The sequence below is a fragment of the Pristiophorus japonicus genome, chromosome 16 (genome assembly GCF_044704955.1).
Source record: "Pristiophorus japonicus isolate sPriJap1 chromosome 16, sPriJap1.hap1, whole genome shotgun sequence".
Lineage (NCBI taxonomy): Eukaryota > Metazoa > Chordata > Chondrichthyes > Pristiophoridae > Pristiophorus > Pristiophorus japonicus.
This window is the reverse complement of record NC_091992.1, coordinates 7,418,501-7,435,375: the sequence shown is the minus strand read 5'-3', so window position 1 is coordinate 7,435,375 and position 16,875 is coordinate 7,418,501. Positions and strand designations below refer to the sequence as shown.

The 16,875-nt window shown below is 41.0% G+C and overlaps 1 protein-coding gene and 1 non-coding gene across 2 annotated transcripts in view; both read left to right on the top strand.

The window, feature by feature from the left end:
- med13a (mediator complex subunit 13a) overlaps nucleotides 1-16,875 on the top strand; it is a 129,892-nt gene that overhangs the window by 49,779 nt on the left and 63,238 nt on the right. Inside the window, exons 5-9 of the mRNA XM_070858001.1 lie at nucleotides 3,678-3,823; nucleotides 5,370-5,567; nucleotides 6,913-7,116; nucleotides 9,089-9,248; nucleotides 12,190-12,294. Of these exons, the coding sequence (XP_070714102.1) occupies nucleotides 3,678-3,823; nucleotides 5,370-5,567; nucleotides 6,913-7,116; nucleotides 9,089-9,248; nucleotides 12,190-12,294 (813 nt within the window). The remainder of the gene's footprint in view (nucleotides 1-3,677; nucleotides 3,824-5,369; nucleotides 5,568-6,912; nucleotides 7,117-9,088; nucleotides 9,249-12,189; nucleotides 12,295-16,875) is intronic.
- On the top strand, nucleotides 15,068-15,249 carry LOC139227220 (U2 spliceosomal RNA). Its single transcript, XR_011587413.1, has one exon. It is a non-coding gene; the product is annotated as a U2 spliceosomal RNA (small nuclear RNA).

The window sequence follows — 16,875 nt, the reverse complement described above, 5'->3', positions numbered from 1 at the left end:
AGGGCCTGGACATAGTGGATAGTAAGGGCCTATTTCCATTGATGGAGGGGGCATAGCTTTAAGGTGGTTGGTGGAAGGATTAGAGGATGGGGGGGGTGCTTCTTTACGCAGAGAGTTGTGGGGATCTGGAACTCAAACTCGTTGCCTGGAAGAGTGGTGGATACAGAAACCCTCACCACTTTTAAGAGATGGTTGGATGGGCACTTAAAGTGCAGTAACCTGCAGGGTTATGGACCTAGAGCTGGTAATTGTGATTAGACTGGATGATCTTTTGTTGGACGGCGCAGATATAATGGTAAGTACTGCAGGGAATAAAATACGGCCAGGGTGATCTCCTGGACTAGTTTCGATCACCCGGATGGGTCGGAGAGGAATTTTCCCAGATTTTTTCTCCCTAAATTGGCCTGGGTTTTTAATCTGGTTTTTGCCTCTCTCAGGAGATCACATGGCTCTGGTTGGGGTGGAGTGCAGAATGTTTCAGTATAAGGGGTGTCACATTTGTGTGAGGTAGACTGGCTGGGCTGGGTGCTCTTTGCCTTTCCGTCATTGTTCATAGGTTTATATGTAACCTTTAGCGTTGCTGACCAAGGGCCGTGCGGCTCTTTGTCTGCCGGCGTAGTCACGATTGGCCGAAATGGCCTCCTTTTGCGCTGTAAATTTCTATGTTTCTATGTAGCCCTGGGGCATCCCTTTTAGTACTTTTTCCACTTAATACTAATCCTGACACAGCAGCTTTTCAAGAAGCCCTACTCAGTAATTCAGCTCCCTTATAATCAGCAGAGAAAGAAAGACTTGCATTCATATAGCTTCTTTCACGACTTCAGGATGTCCCCAAGTGCTTTACAGCCAATGAAATACTTTTGAAGTGTAGTCACTGTTGTAATATAGGTTTGTAATTGCTATGGCGTGCTTCAGATGCCGCTGTTTGTGTTTGCATGTTAAGATCTATTACGCTTTTGAATTCAATAACTCCACTGAACCAGTATGCCTGAAGCGATTAGCAACATGCATAATTTAAATATAAAAAAAATTACAAAACTTGTAACAGAGTAAAACTTTATTTGAAAATGTTTGTAGCCCTGGTTGTAGATTTTGATTTGATTGGTACAGTTTGGGAGTCCCATTTTGTTTTGATGAAGTTCCCTTTTTGTAACAAAATGAATGGATTTTGCAGGTGTAGTTGGTTGTATATGTATGGGAGGATTTTGACTTGCATGTCTCTTTCCCCCCCCCCCCCCCAACAACAACCATTGGTCTTTTTTGTTCTGGAAGTGCTACACCACTTGCAGTAATAATTGTCTGCTTCCTATTGTTCAGCAATGCAGACACTATACCGTGACCATGTAACTGTTGACTGATTTTTACACTGGTCAATACTTCCACTCAACTGGCAACTTGTTAATACTCCTCATCCAGCAACATGGATCTATTTGACCCAGTTCAGTGAAAGACCAGAGGGCTTGGGAGTTTCCAGTAAAATATAGTGGGCTAGAGAAGAAATTACTATCCTTTTGTCAAATTAAAGAGTATTGCTGTGTGCGTGCATGAATTAGTCGTGTACATGAGGAGTAAAATGTGTTCAGAAAAAGTTGTAAACAACAAATATTAAAGAAACTAATAATAGGAACATAAATCACGTGGCCCATTAATCCCACTGCAATGAAAGTCTCTGATTCTTCTATGAAATCTACTTTGACCAGTTTATGAAAACTAAGGATAAAACGGAAGAATATGAATACTAGCGTGAGTATCTACAACCCAACAACCTGAAAGAGAGAGCCGCTTTTCTTTTCCTGATACAGATTCACTTTTCATGTGTTTCAAGCATTTCTGACTTTCATTTGTGGGGATAAATCACATTCCCACACAGCTATATGGAATGTATTAATGTGGAGTACTCCATGTGCATACTTCAAGTAGTTTTCTGCAACAATGTCAGCGCGTTGCTGAATGTATTATACTGAGGACTGTTTTAAAAAAAAAAAAATAGTTGTCCTAAACCACCTTTTTATATGAAGTCTGTGTTTTTTTTTAAATTTAGATTTTTCTATTTTCTATAGGTAGCTTACATAGAGTGCATTGGCAGATCAGTAGAATTTATACGCAGTTCACTTTTTATGGATGGACTGATAATGTGTTCTGACAGCTTGTGTTCTTGGGTTGTGAGGGACTTAAAACTCATTGAACAGTAAGAGCCGCATACCCTTCAGTGTAACATCTTTTAGTCTGTCTGATTTTTATCTGGGCTGATGGCGTTAAGATGAATAGCTGTGGGCAAGTTCATAAGTATGTGTAGTTTGGTTAAAAAGGTTTCCAGCAAGTGATAGGAAAGTGTTCATTTCCTAGATGCTATTTGGTTTTAAAATGTATTCGTTTACTGTCTGATATGTGGGGCAGATGTTTGCATAGATCTCCCATTTCTTCTGAAAAATGGTAAAAAAACATGACCTACCTATCCATTTGTCTGCTGTTGTACTTTAAGAAAGGGTCAAGTGCTGTGGTTAAATAAAGTATAATCTAACTGAATACAGTCTCTTTGTTCGTTTAACCATCCTATTGCAAACTCAACCCACCCCTGGTATTGAGTAATTTTGTTTGTACAGATTCGATTACCGACCCTTCAATATGAGCTTTACCAATGCTAAATTTGTGTATTAAAATGTCATTTATCCTGTCCTTTTTACTTTTAATTTATGAAAGTCAGTTTAGACGTGGATTTTTGAAGACTGCATGTGCAGCAATAAACTGGTATTTGCCTTAAATAATTTTATTGGGATGTAGGAATTCCAGAATTGCTGCAATTGTCAGAACGGTTGGAATAATCATAAATCTCTAACTCTGAATCCTTTAACAGAATTTAATGATCGACAAATGTTTTTCACTAATGGTGTCCTAAATAAAATACAAGTCTTGGCAATGCAGCGAGCACAAGATTTCTGGCTATATTTTTTTAGATTGTTTCGGCTCCAAGCCAGCTGACCCATCAGTTATGAGGAACCGTTAATGGCTACCTGCAAACTGCTTCCTTGTTGTATTCTACTGATTCTCTGCCATGTGCATTCAATTGCCATCTTGTTTTAAAACAATAAATAATTGTATTTAGTTGTGGACTGTGTCTGGGAAGGCTGCAGATCATCTCGAGCATGCCAACCAAGCAGTCGCATTGGGGTTTGAACCAACCTGACCATTAGTCTGTTATTATTGAGTGCCACAGTCCCAACCAGTATTTTTGTTGGCGTATTCAAGTGCATCACACTGCGTCAATGAATGTTGGCACATGGGTCAGCTTCTGTGATTTCCACCTCCTCAAATCAGCTTAAGACTTTAATTGTGCATATCTTGGTTGCCAAGAGTGGGAGTAAAACAAGCTAGCTCAACAGTCCTATTTAAACAGGGCTCTTGCTTTTATTAGAAAGCAAGGAGAGGGAACAATGCTGAATCCCAGCCTGGTCAACACCCGACAGTAGCACAGGCTGTAAATACAAACCTCGAGCTGTAGGAGGGAGGTGGGCAGCAGTTGGTCACCTCACTGTATTATGAACCTGTCTAAACAGAATGTATGGAAATGTGAATATACATGAGAATTGTTCCTGTTGCTCCTAATCTGTACATTATTATAGCAACCAAGTCCACCAGTTAAGGTATATAACCGTATTGTTCTTCTCTCCCTTCTCTAGTGAGCACTTGTCCTGTTCCTTTACGTTTTTCTTGCACGGGGACAGTAAGGTCTGTACCAGTGTTGAGATAAACCAGCACCAGCCAGTGTATCGTCTGAGTGAAGAACATGTTACCGCTGCCCAGGGATCCTCCAGCCCCTTCCAAGGTAGGAAAAAGATGCTTTATTTCTGACAGAATAAATCTGTCAAAAGGCTCTTTTGACATATTTGTGGGGGTGGGGAGAGAAGTAATGCTTAGCCGGGACTAATATTGCTAAATGTATTGGTAACTATTTCAACACCCCCTCCCTTCCAATGGCCTTGTAGATAAAGGCAGCACCTGCCGTATCATTAGACCGTACAGGCACAGAGATTGCAGCCTGTGCTAAGTTAGCTGATCTCATTTGGGGAGCTACAGATGGCCTCCGTGCTCCTGAAGGGCAACCACTGAAACTCTGCTGGAAAGAGCACGTCTTTATTGAGAACAGGATTCGGCTTGGCTGTGATGCCCTCCACAGACAAGCAGTAAGCCGATTACTCTTGTCTATAGGTTGTCTGTGCAGAATGGCCAGCATGAGGGGCTGGAAGGCTGCTGGGACCCATCGAACAAGTCAATGCCTTCAGAGAGGAGTGCGAAGTTGTAATATGTAGTTTGTATGTTTATGAACTGGTTTAGAAAATATATTTTTTAAACAAGGTTATTTAAGTGAATAGGAAGTTCACAGCGCAGAAGGAGGCCATTTGGCTTGTGTCTATGCTGGTCCTTCTCACAACCCCGTATCCATCCCCTGCTTCACATATTTAGCCTCTATTCCCCTGAAAGATGCATTGGTCTATGTCAGAATGGCTCTGTGGCAATGCATTCCATGCTCCAACAATGCTACGTAAAGATATTTCTCCAAACCTCTTCCTCAATTTATCTTGAGTGACTTTTAAGTTGTTGATCCCACATCACTGACTCCCAAACTAGAGAAATATAGTACTTCCCTATTCATCTATCAAAACCCTTCATATATTAAAAGTTTTAATTTTATAAATTATCTCCTTGACCTTCTCTGCTCCAACGGACACCTGTTGACTTAGCTTTCTATTTGTCCCCTCTTGCTGAGCACCTGGATGATCTGCATCTAGGCCTACACTAAAGCAAGCCTTCAGCCAGCTGCTAGGATGTGTGTGATAGTGGTGTGACAATTCTCAACTAATTTTTTTTGTTTTATTTTTCCACTGTTGCTGCTGCATCCTCCTCAGGAAGTGGAACATTTTTACCCTTTGGGCACCCACTGCTGGCATCAAGTGCTCCCAGGTTAGGTTTGGCATGCCAGATACAGAGTAAATCTCCCTATACTTTGACCCAGCAATGTGCCTTAATTAAACTTCAGAAAGCACCCTTTGTTGTACCACTTAAATTTTTTTCCATTACTCACATCATGCATCTTTGTGCTGCCTCTCTTTGACACTCAGTTCCTGCCAAAGTAGAGAGAAATGTTATGCTGTGAGTCTACACTTGCTTGGACCTAGTTTTGAGATTGCCCAAATTCATTCCACATAGATTACTTTTATTCCATGGAGGATACTTGCAGCTGGTAGACTTAGGAGTGTTTAATCCCGTCAATCTGTGCTGAATCCCGGAGGTGACTGGACTTGCCAACTCTAACGTTCAGCCCCCAATTTATTCAGTCTTTGTCAACTTGTATTCTGTTTCTTTTCTTCCAGTGATCCTCAGCCCCTTTGGATTAAATGGTACCCTGACAGGTCAGTCATTCAAGCTATCTGATCCTCCCACTCTTAAACTGATAGAAGAATGGAAGCAATTCTATCCAATACAGACCAGCTCAAAGGAAACCACAGATGACAAACAGGAGGAGGTAGACTGGGATGATGACTCAATAGCAGCTGTAGAAGTCATTGTTGGTAAGTGGAAATGAAAAGGTTGAACCAATTTAGCGGATTTAATGGAGCTTTCTGTAAATTACATGGTTTTAGATTGAAATATCTACAAATAGCTGGTATATAAAACAGCAAAAAGTCAAAACGTTAAAATAAAATAGCACAAAGCAAACAGATAATTTTCTTTTGCCAGTGAAAATGTTTCCAAGCCATTTTATTTTAAAGCACATCTTCAGTGGTTACATAACTTAATTTCCATGATTCATTCCAGTAGAATATTCTTATTGTCCTGGCCAATATTTATCTCTCAATCAACATAACAAAAACAGATTATCTGGTCATTATCACGTTGCTGTTTGTGGGAGCTTGCTGTGCGCAAATTGGCTGCCACGTTTCCCATATTAAAACAGTGATTACACTCCAAAAAGTACTTCATTGGCTGTAAAGCGCTTTGAGGCGTCTGGTGGTCTTGAAAGGTACTATATAAATGTAAGTCTTTATTGGGAGAAATGTAAAGGTAACAATTCATGGGTGGAATCTGGGCTCTTCCATTTCATTGAGGAATTTCTCGGCCATTTTATATGAAGTGTAGCAGTGAGAAAAATTCAGTCTATAGCAGAGACTCTTGAGTACTGAGCTTAATAGTGCATGGTGTGTTTTAGTGATTCTGTTTCACTATTTTATACCACAGTGCTTTGATTATCTACTTATCAAGTTGTATGGGAAGTGTATGTTGGAGATTAATTGCCTGGGAAATAATAGATTTGTGTAGCACTGCTCTGCTTTGGTATCCGCTTCCCTTGTCATTAATGTACTCCATATGCCTTTGCCTGCTGAGACCACTGAAGATGAGGTGCTTTCTCTTCCTGTACCCTTTAGGTTGACTATCAGCCCTTTTTGTTTGTTTTAGTACATGATATTCAATCATTTTCACGATAGTGTGACTCAAAATGTTAGGTGCAGAGGTGATTTTTGTGACAAATGTTTGTGTACATTGCAAAGCTGTGGTGCATTTTATAGTTTCGATGATGTAAACTACAAGTGGTTCATGGATGTGATTAGAGGCTAAGCTATGCTACTACCTTGACATCCATTTAAGTGTTTTACATTGCATGTGATATTAAGTAGACTTTATTGTTTGAGAGAGAAATTGGATCTGCAGAAAAGCACTGCGCCAAGTAGTAAATTTGTGTATATATTGTAACTCAGACTACTGTGGGAAATAATATTTTGTCTTCAGTAAATCAGTATTGTTTTAACGTCCCATGTATACTATTTGGCTTTATTCATATTAATATCTTGATCAAAGGGGCATGCACTTAAATCAAAAGCTGCTATTTTGTTAATGTTTACGGTATTTTATTTACAGCGGGTGTGCGAATGGTGTACCCAGCCTGCTTTGTGCTGGTGCCTCAGCCTGATGTTGCCACTGTCATCTTGAGCAGCTCCACTGGCACGTCGCATTGCACAGCTGCATACTCAAGTGCCCACCAAGTGCCTGCCCCAATGAGGGATCCAGCCATTTCCTCCGTGACCTTGACTCCACCCACATCACCAGAAGAGACTGAAACAGGTAATATGACTGGGACTGGTATGTTATGGCATGTTGCATCTCATCTTGCTGTGTGTCTATAGCCATTTAACAACATTTTGATAAACAAATGGGTGTATTGATTTATTCAACCAGTTTTAATTAATCTTCTGACTCAATTAGTTACTTAAAATCGCCGTCTGAACTATAATGTGCTGAGCATGATGTTTTGTATCTGTTCTGGCCTTGGTGTTTGCAACTCCATTTTTTTTATTGAGATTGAACTGCTTTCCTGTCATGTGATTGACATAAAATTATAGAATCTCACAGCACAGAAGGAGACCCTCCGGCCCGTCGTACCTGAGCCAACTCTTTCAAAGAGCTGTCCAATTTAGTCCCACACCCAGCTTTCTCCTCATAACCCTTTTAAACGTGTTCTCTTCAAACACATGCCCAATTGCCTTTTGAACATTCCTATGGAATCTGATTCCTCCACATTTCAGGTAGTGTGTTCCTGATCATAACAGCCCTCTTGTGAAATAATTTTTTCTCATTTCCCCTCTAGTTCTTTTGCCGATTTTATTTTAAATCTATGACCTCTGGTTATCGACCCAGTTGTCAGAGGAAACAGTTTCTCCTGACTTGCTCTATCAAAATCCCTCAATTTTGAGTGTCTATATTAGGTCTCCCCTTGACCACCTCTGCTCTAGGGAGAACAATCCCAGCTTCTCCAATCTCTCCACATAACTCCCTCATCTCTGGTATCATCCTGGTAAACCTCCTCCATCCTCTCCAAGGCTTTAACATAATTCCTAAAATTTGGTGCCCAGATTTGTACACAATACTCCAGCTGCGGCCTTACCAGTTATTTGTAAAGGTTTAGCTTGACAACTTGTTTTTGTATTCAATGCCCCTGTTTACAAAGTCAAGTATCCCATACGCTTTCTTAATTGCCTTATCAACTTGCCCTACCACCTACAAGGATATGTGAAAATGCACCTCTAGGTGTCTCTGCTCTTGCACCCCCTCAAAATAGTACCATTTTGTTTATATTGCCTCTCCATGTTGTTTCTCCCAAAGTACATCACTTATCTGCATTAAATTGCATCTGCCCATTTCACCAGTCTGTCTATGTCCTGGAGTCTGCTCCTATTCTGCTACTATTTACTATGTTGCCAAGTTTTGTATCATCTGCAAACTTTGGTCCTAGGGGGTACAATTTCAATCATCTCTGGGACCTGGTTCTAATTGTCCAGGTCATTTATATTTTAACAAGAAAAGCAATGATCCTAATACTGACTCCTGGTGGACCCCACTGATTTGTCTCACGAGTTAGAAAAACATCTGTTGACCACTACTCTCTGTCTCCAATCCTGCAGCCAATTACCTACCCAAGTTACCATTTTCCTTTTAAGAACATGTGCTTCTATATTCCGAATAAGTCTGTTACGTGGTACTTTATCAAATGCCTTTTTGACAGTCCATATATACATCTGCACTACTTGAATTAACCTTCTCTGATACTTCAAAGACCTGGTGCTTCCCTGCCCTCCTTTCCCTCCCATTCTTGTGTGAGCCTAGACAATCCTCATCAGCAGGCTATTCAAATGCGGTGGCAATCAAATCAACAGATTCTTTCCTCCCTGCTCTCCGTATATGTAAACTTTGAATAAGAGTCTTTGGGTACTGATGAGAGTGGATACTCTGGCTGATTTTTACTTCCTGTTTCAGATGTGCACTCTAACTGCTGTTCTAGCTGAGGTCACCGACTCAGCACAGACCAAGATTGAACCCAGGACTTGTATCATAGCTACATGGTAGTTTTTACTAACGTGTATATGTGTGTCAGATTCTGACTTCAACCTAGTTGCACAAACATGAAACCCATCTCTGGAGCAGGGCTCATACTTAGAACAAGTTTTATGTTCGAATAATGTGTTTCATATACGTTGCTGTAGCTTAACCATTAAGTGAAGCTTTTAAAATGTTTGCTAATTGCTATTTTTCTTTCTAGCTGAAATTCAATCCACCCAGAAGTGGGCGAAGCTTACTTCAATGCCCGAGGGATTTAATATGGAGAATTCTGGACACGGTGGGAAAATTCCTAGAAAATTAGCCAATCAGGTGGTAGAGAAGGTCTGGCAGGAATGCAATCTCAACAGAACCCAGAAAAAGTGAGTACTTCATGAACAAAGTACTTATGCTTTTTGTCAACTTTGGGGCAAGGAAATTGAAAGGGGTGGGGCAGTGAGCAGTCTTCGATTTTTTTTTTCTCTCTCTCTCTCTCGCACACCCGATCTTTGCTCTCAACAGAAAGAAAAGAAAAGTTAATGGGGCAATATTGGCATCCACAGCTCAAATCAAAGTACTATAACTATGTTAATATTATGGTTCCATACTAGCCTTAGAAATAAAAACACACTTTTTTAAAATCATTCTTGTGGAGGCTGGGATAATGGTCCCATCTCAGTCACTCACCTTGTATGGGGCAGGAGTAAGAGCTAGTTTCTGACAACTGATGGTGCCAGGCCAGGGATTGAATGGAGGGGGGCATAGAATATAAGCTGAGCAGGATGGGAGCACGTGACCTTTGTGTTAAGGAAAGCCTGGATATAATAGAATGATTTTCTTCTTTAGGTGAATAAGAAAATATCGGTGATATTTATTTGGTTCCATTTTGTAAATGATTTGGTTTGAAAATTACAATTTGAAAACATTAAAAAAATTACACAATTCTTGATGCGCAATAGTTAAATCATAGTAATATTAAGTAATATATTTCCTAAATGCACTATGGAAATTGTTTGGTTTGTGCAAAGGGAACCTATCCCTAAAGACATTCACCATGTTGATACTGTGCAGGGGAAAATAATACTTGTGCCAGTACCCTTTTTAATGTTGTGTCAATACATTTGTGTGCTTTGTTGATATCGCCTCAAATTGCTGCCACAAGTACTATTGCCAGTGGCAGACCTGTAACTATCAATGCTTCACTCTAATGTGTGATACTTTAAAATGCACTCCAGACAAACTGCTCCGTGTTCATCACAGTTCAAGTGGACATTGTACAAAAAATTCACATGCTCCCCATTTATGCTTTACTAAAATCCCAGTGATGCATTGAATTATGGTGCTTAGATATTCCATGTGCTTTATGTTTAATGATTGTTTGAGAATCTTCAATGTACAGGTATTTAAATTTGTTTTCAAAATAGTGAGGCAATCAGAATATAGTTGATTTTTTTTCTGCCTTCAATCTAAGAGAATTACTATGTATACAATTGTTTTAAAATGCATTTATTATCTATCCTTTCCACTTTTGTTGATGCTGTATCACATTAGTAGTTGAGAAGGCAGGCAAGGCACCCTGATTTGAAATCATTGTGAATTTTGGCCTGCAGTGTGTACGTGTCTGTTGGTGCCTGAGTTCCGTTTATGTCACTTCATTTTTTTTAAGTTTCCTGGGAGTCTTGGTTAGGTGTCACCCCTGTTTATTTTTATAGGCTCTTTGGGTTGCCAGTATAAAATACTTTTTTGGAACCATAAACATTGAGCTGTTGCTTCCACTGATGACCGGTTCAGTGCTCAAGAAGAGGGTTGATGAATTGTGCTAGTACAGTTGTACGATGCGCAGGTTATTGCCTCGTTGGACTTCCAGCCCACGGCTTCCAGAGTTGAAACCTTGAGTGTGAACTGACATTTGAGCTTGTCTGCTTAACTGGATAACTTTCTTCTGTCCTTTGCTATGGTTATTGGTTCTAAGATTTTAAAAGAGCAGAGAGGAACCATCTTTGGCGAAGTAATGCCACCTCGGAATAAGTCTGTCTGTAAAAATGTCCTGATTGGGCCAAGTATAGAAATGAAAGAGTTGAGTGGGCCATCTTTTCTTGGGATTGGGAAATACTTATTCATCGTTTTATATTTAAAAACAATCTCCTCTGGCCTCTGAGTTTTGCATTTCGAGTGCAGGTGAGCTCACTCCAGGCATTCCTAATTCCTGGTTATCATACTTGCATCCCACCATTCCTTAGGATTTAATGCTAGTAGTCCTGTGGGAATGCGCCTGCTGCTGTACTTTTGTTTGTTTGGGATGAGTGGGGGAGGGGGGGGGGGAATGCATGCATGCATTTATAGTGAAATTCCTATTATTTAGAGACCACCCTGGAAAAAGAGGAGTCTGTAAATTGGTTTGTAGATGATTCCTGTTTGCCCCATATATGAACTCTTGTGATTGTCCTTCGCAATTTATAACCCCTTGTGTACTAAGTCGAAAGGAAGAGCAGCTAAAAGTCCCAAAACAAAGTTATTTAATTTTATCTCTAATTGCCGTTTATCTTTTGAAGCAGATTTTAAGGTCAAAATTTCTGGATGTTTGTGTCCAAGATTTTCCTTAATACAGATGAATTATACTTTGTGCTGCATGACATGACCAGTTGAGGTTCTAATTCTGCCTTTATTTGTTAGCTGTTGCACTTTTAAATATTGGTTGTCAAGGAAGTGTTACTATTGTAATGGGTCATAAATAACATTTTAATACTATTCCTGCTTCCTATTGAAAACAGTGGGATTGTTTCTCTACATGTTGCTTTCTGGCAGGTCACTAAAAGCTTGTTACCCATTTTACCCTATAGTAAATAAATGGAGATTTTTTATTTTGCATTAATCTGATGCTCGAGGTTGGAAGACATGGTTTTGAAATGGAGCCTTCAACATTTGGTAACTCCATTAATGGTCATCTTTGAGTACGTGGAGTGAATGTGCAGGGTTAAAGGAAGTGAAGGGGCCTTATCGTGGTGTTGATGTCACAGAAGTGAGCCAAACAGACCATTTCTACTGTGATTTTAAATAGCAAAAGTTACTTTACTGATATCACCCAAAATTGCATTGAGAGCTGCTCCTGAGCCACCCAACCCGGGAAGCCAAAATAAAGGGTGGGTGCAGATTTCTCAGCCTGCAGCTGGTTGTCTGGGTTCTGACAGCTGCAGCACTGCTGCTCCGCTGGCTCATAGGCACGTTGTGGTGGCTGGTCTGACATATTTTGAGATGGGTTTAGGCAAAAACTTTGGCATTAATATTGATCAAAACCAAACGTATTTCAAATGTGATCACTTCCAGGCGAAAATATTCCACTGTGAATGGTTGTGAAGAAGATGCAACTGGGAAAGAGACATCTTGGGATTTTGTTGAAGCTACGCACAGAGTGAATTGCAACTGTTCGAGGTACAGGAATATTTTTTACTATTTAATTTTTTTTTAAATCAAGAAAAGAACATTATGTCTCAAGGGTAGTGATACTTTCTAATAAGTATATTTTGTAGTTTTAAAAATAGGTTTAAAAAGTAAAGCGCTTAATGTGGAAAATCTAAAGTAATGGAAATGCACAGCACGTCAGCTAAGAGGAAAGATACCGTAACATGTTGGATGGGATCCTTCTAAAGTCAAAATCTCTGATAATCCAAAGCTCTCTTTTTCAGATGCTGGCTGACTATGTGTTTTGAGTATTTTCTGTTTTTATTATAAACAGTCGATCCCTGCTGTGCTGCTTATGGACAAAACTATTTTTTAAAAGCTATAGCAGTTGCCATTTTGGCCGGGGTTCATCATCATAGGCAGTCCCTCGAACCGAGGATGCCTTGCTTCCACGTCAAAAAGTTCACAGGTGTTTCAATAATGGACCTAAAATTCCAGGTCCGAACTAAATCGTGAAGGGTGGAAGATGCCTGTGCTTGGATTTTTTTAACGTGTGTTGACCGTTGCACACCAGCCACCACACAGGCTTGACAGGGCTAGGTCTTGGTACAGTAGCAAGGATTAACCAAGACGACTGGAGACCTGCTCTGCTGCACGGACCTAGTGCACGCACATATCGCAGTGTGGGCCGGCCCGTGCTGCCCCTGGACCCTCACCGCTTTTGGGCCCCGATCACGTCCCTCTACAGTTTCTCGCCGCTCCTTTGCCCTGATCTCGCCGCTGCTGATGTACCTGCCCACGCTCCAATCACCGACAAGTTGGTACCTAGCCCAGCAGTCTGCGTGGCCCCCGGCTTGCGAGCACCATCGGAGCAGGCCGGGGAGCGGAAGGAGCAGCGTGGCAGCATACCACTCCAGGGAGCAGCACGTGCTGGAGCGGGAGAGCAATGGCAGTGAAAAGAGTCGAGATTACTGCCACATTGAGTTGCAGTTTATCCAGGATGGTTGCGCTTTCCCCAGCTATTGGCCCAACTGCTGCTGATCTCAGCAAAGTTGGGAACAAGTCAATGGAATCCCAAATTTATCCTTTTTTAAGTTAAATATTCGGCGCCAATTTTGATGTATTTAGTTAGATATTTCCATTCAAGTTAGATGGGGAAAGATGGGAGGAAGTTCAAGTGGAGCATAAATGCTGGCATGGATTAGTTAGGCCGAACGGCCTATTTCTGTGCTGTCCATCCTATGTAATCCAAATTGGCAATGGGGTTGAAGGTAAGGCTGGGGGAAACTGTCGTGGCAGCTGAAAGGGAGTTGAATTTTGGATAGCAAAAAATGGTCGAAAGTACATTGGGAACAACAATCATGCCACTACTGTTAGAGATATTATCCATTCACTTGAGCATTTTAAATGCAATTCAACATTAGTTGATTTCCTCTGTAGTTGCTCATGAACAAAAATGTTATTTTGTTCTTCGTATATTGTTTTCTCTATGTCTCTCTCCCTCTTTCCTCGTATATTTTTCAGTTTCTCTGTGCCTATCACTTGTTGCTTTTCTGATTTTACTTAATTAGTACCACTTGCCTTTTTAAAAAGCCAAAGCATGCAGCAAGATGCCAGCCAGAAGGTACTGGATTGGAGGAACTGCAGTAACATGTATGGACAAATGAGGCCCTAGGCTAATGGGGGGGCCTCTGGTTTAGAGGGAGTAGAGGAGTGATGGCTAGTTACTTTTCCATGCAAGTTCCTTTTTATCTTCAATTTTTTGTTTCTCTTGGTGTCTTTCCTCTATTTTGCTGTTTGTTGTTTTTTGTTTTGATGGAACCAAATCTTTGGGGGAGGGAAACTTAAGCAGAGGGGAGAAATGTTTAGTCTTGTGCTGAGGGTGAACCCAAGTGGGGCATTGGGAGATGGAATGGACGGTGAAAAGCAGGCATATGTTTGTGCTTCGACATTCTTGCACACCCAAAACTTGTAATAATGCAGATAAAGATGTTAATACATGAACCTGTTATCATAGAATAGTTCAGCACAGAAGGAGGCTATTTGGCCCATGGTGCCTGTGCTGTCTCTGGTAGAGCTATCCGATTAGTTCTTTTCCTTTTTAGGTATTTATTGAATTCTCTCTTGAATATTGCTATTGAATCTGCTTCCACTGCCCTTCCAGGCAGAGTATTCCTGATCACAACAACTGGCTCCGTAAAGTAAAAAGTTTTGCCATGTCATAGAAACATAGAAAATAGGAGCAGTAGTAGGCCATTCGGCCCTTTGATCCTGCACCGCCATTCAATATGATCATGGCTGATCCTCTATCTCAACACTATATTCCCACTTTTCCCCCATACCCTTTGATGCCTTTTGTGTCTAGAAATCTATCTATCTCCTCCTTCTTAAATATATTTTGTGACTTGGCCTTCTGTGCTAGAGAATTCCACAGGTTCACCACCCTCTGAGTGAGAGAATTTCTCCTCATCTCGGTCCTAAATTTCCTACTCTGTATCCTGAGACTGTGACCCCTTGTTCTATATCTCCCAGCCAGGGGAAACATCCTCCCTGCATCCAGTCTGTCCAACCCGGTCAGAATTTTATACGTTTCAATGAGATCCCCTCTCATTCTTCTTAACTCTAGTGAATACAGGCCTAGTCGACCAAATCTCTCCTTATACGTCCCAGGAATCAGTCTGGTGAACCTTCGCTGCACTCCCTCAATAGCAAGTGTATCCTTTCTTGGGTAAGGAGACCAAAACTGCACACAATACTCCAGATGTGGTCTCACCAAGGCCCTGTATAACTGTAGTAAGACATCCTTGCTCCTGTGCCGCCTTTTGGCTAAGATCAAGTGTAGTATCTGTTCTTATCAGTTTAATATCCCCTATGGGGACATGATATTGAATTAATTTTTGGACAGGGAGCTAGATCAGGGGCATGCCCCGTCCACTCCATGCACCGACCTGGTATTGCAATATTTCCAGGAACGGTGCAACTTCGCCTCTCGGCCTTTTGGCCTAAGATCAAACACATTGGCGCAAAGTGATCTTTGGCGTTAGAGTTGATCTGGAACGAAATTGGATTTTAAAAAAAAAGACATCCTTGCTCCTGTACTCAAATTCTCTTGCAATGAAGGCCAACATACCATTTGCCTTCCTAACTGCTTGCTGCACCTACCTGCGTGTTTGCTTTCAATGACTGGTGTACAAGGGCACCCAGGTCCCTTTTGTACATCGACATTTCCTAAGCTATCACCATTTAAATAATACTTTCTCTTTGTTTTTCCTACCAAAGTGAATAACTTCACATTTATCCACTTTATACTGCGTCTGCCATGTGTTTGCCCACTCACTCAACCTATCTAAATCGCCTTGCAACGTCTTTGCATCCTCCTTACAACTCACAATCCCACCTAGTTTTGTGTCGTCAGCAAACTTGGAAATATTACATTTAGTTCCCTCATCCAAATCATATATATATATATTATTTATAGCACTGATCTCTGTGGTATCCCACTAGTTACTGCCCACCACCCTGAAAAAGACCCGTTTATTCCTACTCTCTGTTTCCTGTCAGTTAACCAAGGGTTTAATTAGGAGGGGGAAAATAGAGTATGAGAGGAAACTTGCTGGGAACATAAAAACTGACTGCAAAAGCTTCTATAGGTATGTAAAGAGAAAAAGGTTAGTGAAGGAAGACAAACATAGGTCTCTTGCAGTCAGAATCAGGTGAATTTATAATGGAGAACAAAGAAATGGCAGACCAATTGAACAAATACTTTGGTTCTGTCTTCACGAAGGAAGACACAAATAACCTTCCGGAAATACTAGGGGACCGAGGGTCTAGCAAGAAGGAGGAACTGAAGGAAATCCTTATTAGGAAATTGTTAGGGAAATTGATGGGATTGAAGGCCGATAAATCCCTAGGGCCTGATAGTCTGCATCCCAGAGTACGTAAGGAAATAGCCCTAGAAATAGTGGATGCATTGGTGATCGTTTTCCAAGTCTATTGACTCTGGATCAGTTCCTATGGACTGGAGGGTAGCTAATGGAACACCACTTTTTAAAAAGGGAGGGAGAGAAAACGGGACATTATAGACCGGTTAACCTGACACCAGTAGTGGGGGAAAATGTTGGAATCAATTATTAAAGCTGAAATAGCAGCGCATTTGGAAAGCAGTGACATGATCGGTCCAAGTCAGCATGGATTTATGAAAAGGAAATCATGCTTGACAAATCTTCTGGAATTTTTTGAGGATGTAACTAGTAGAGTAGACAAGGGAGAACCAGTGGATGTGGTGTATTTGGACTTTCAAAAGGCTTTTGACAAGGTCCCACACAAGAGATTGGTGTGCAAAATTAAAGCACATGGTATTGGGGGTAATGTATTGATGTGGATAGAGAACTGGTTGGCAGACAGGAAGCAGAGAGTTGGGATAAACTGGTCCTTTTCAGTATGGCAGACAGTGACTAGTGGGGTGCCGCAGGGCTCAGTGCTGGGACCCCAGCTATTGACAATATTCATCAATGATTTAGATGAAGGAATTGAGTGTAATATCTCCAAGTTTGCAGATGACACGAAGCTGGGTGGCGGTGTGAGCTGTGAGTAGGATACTAAGAGGCTGCA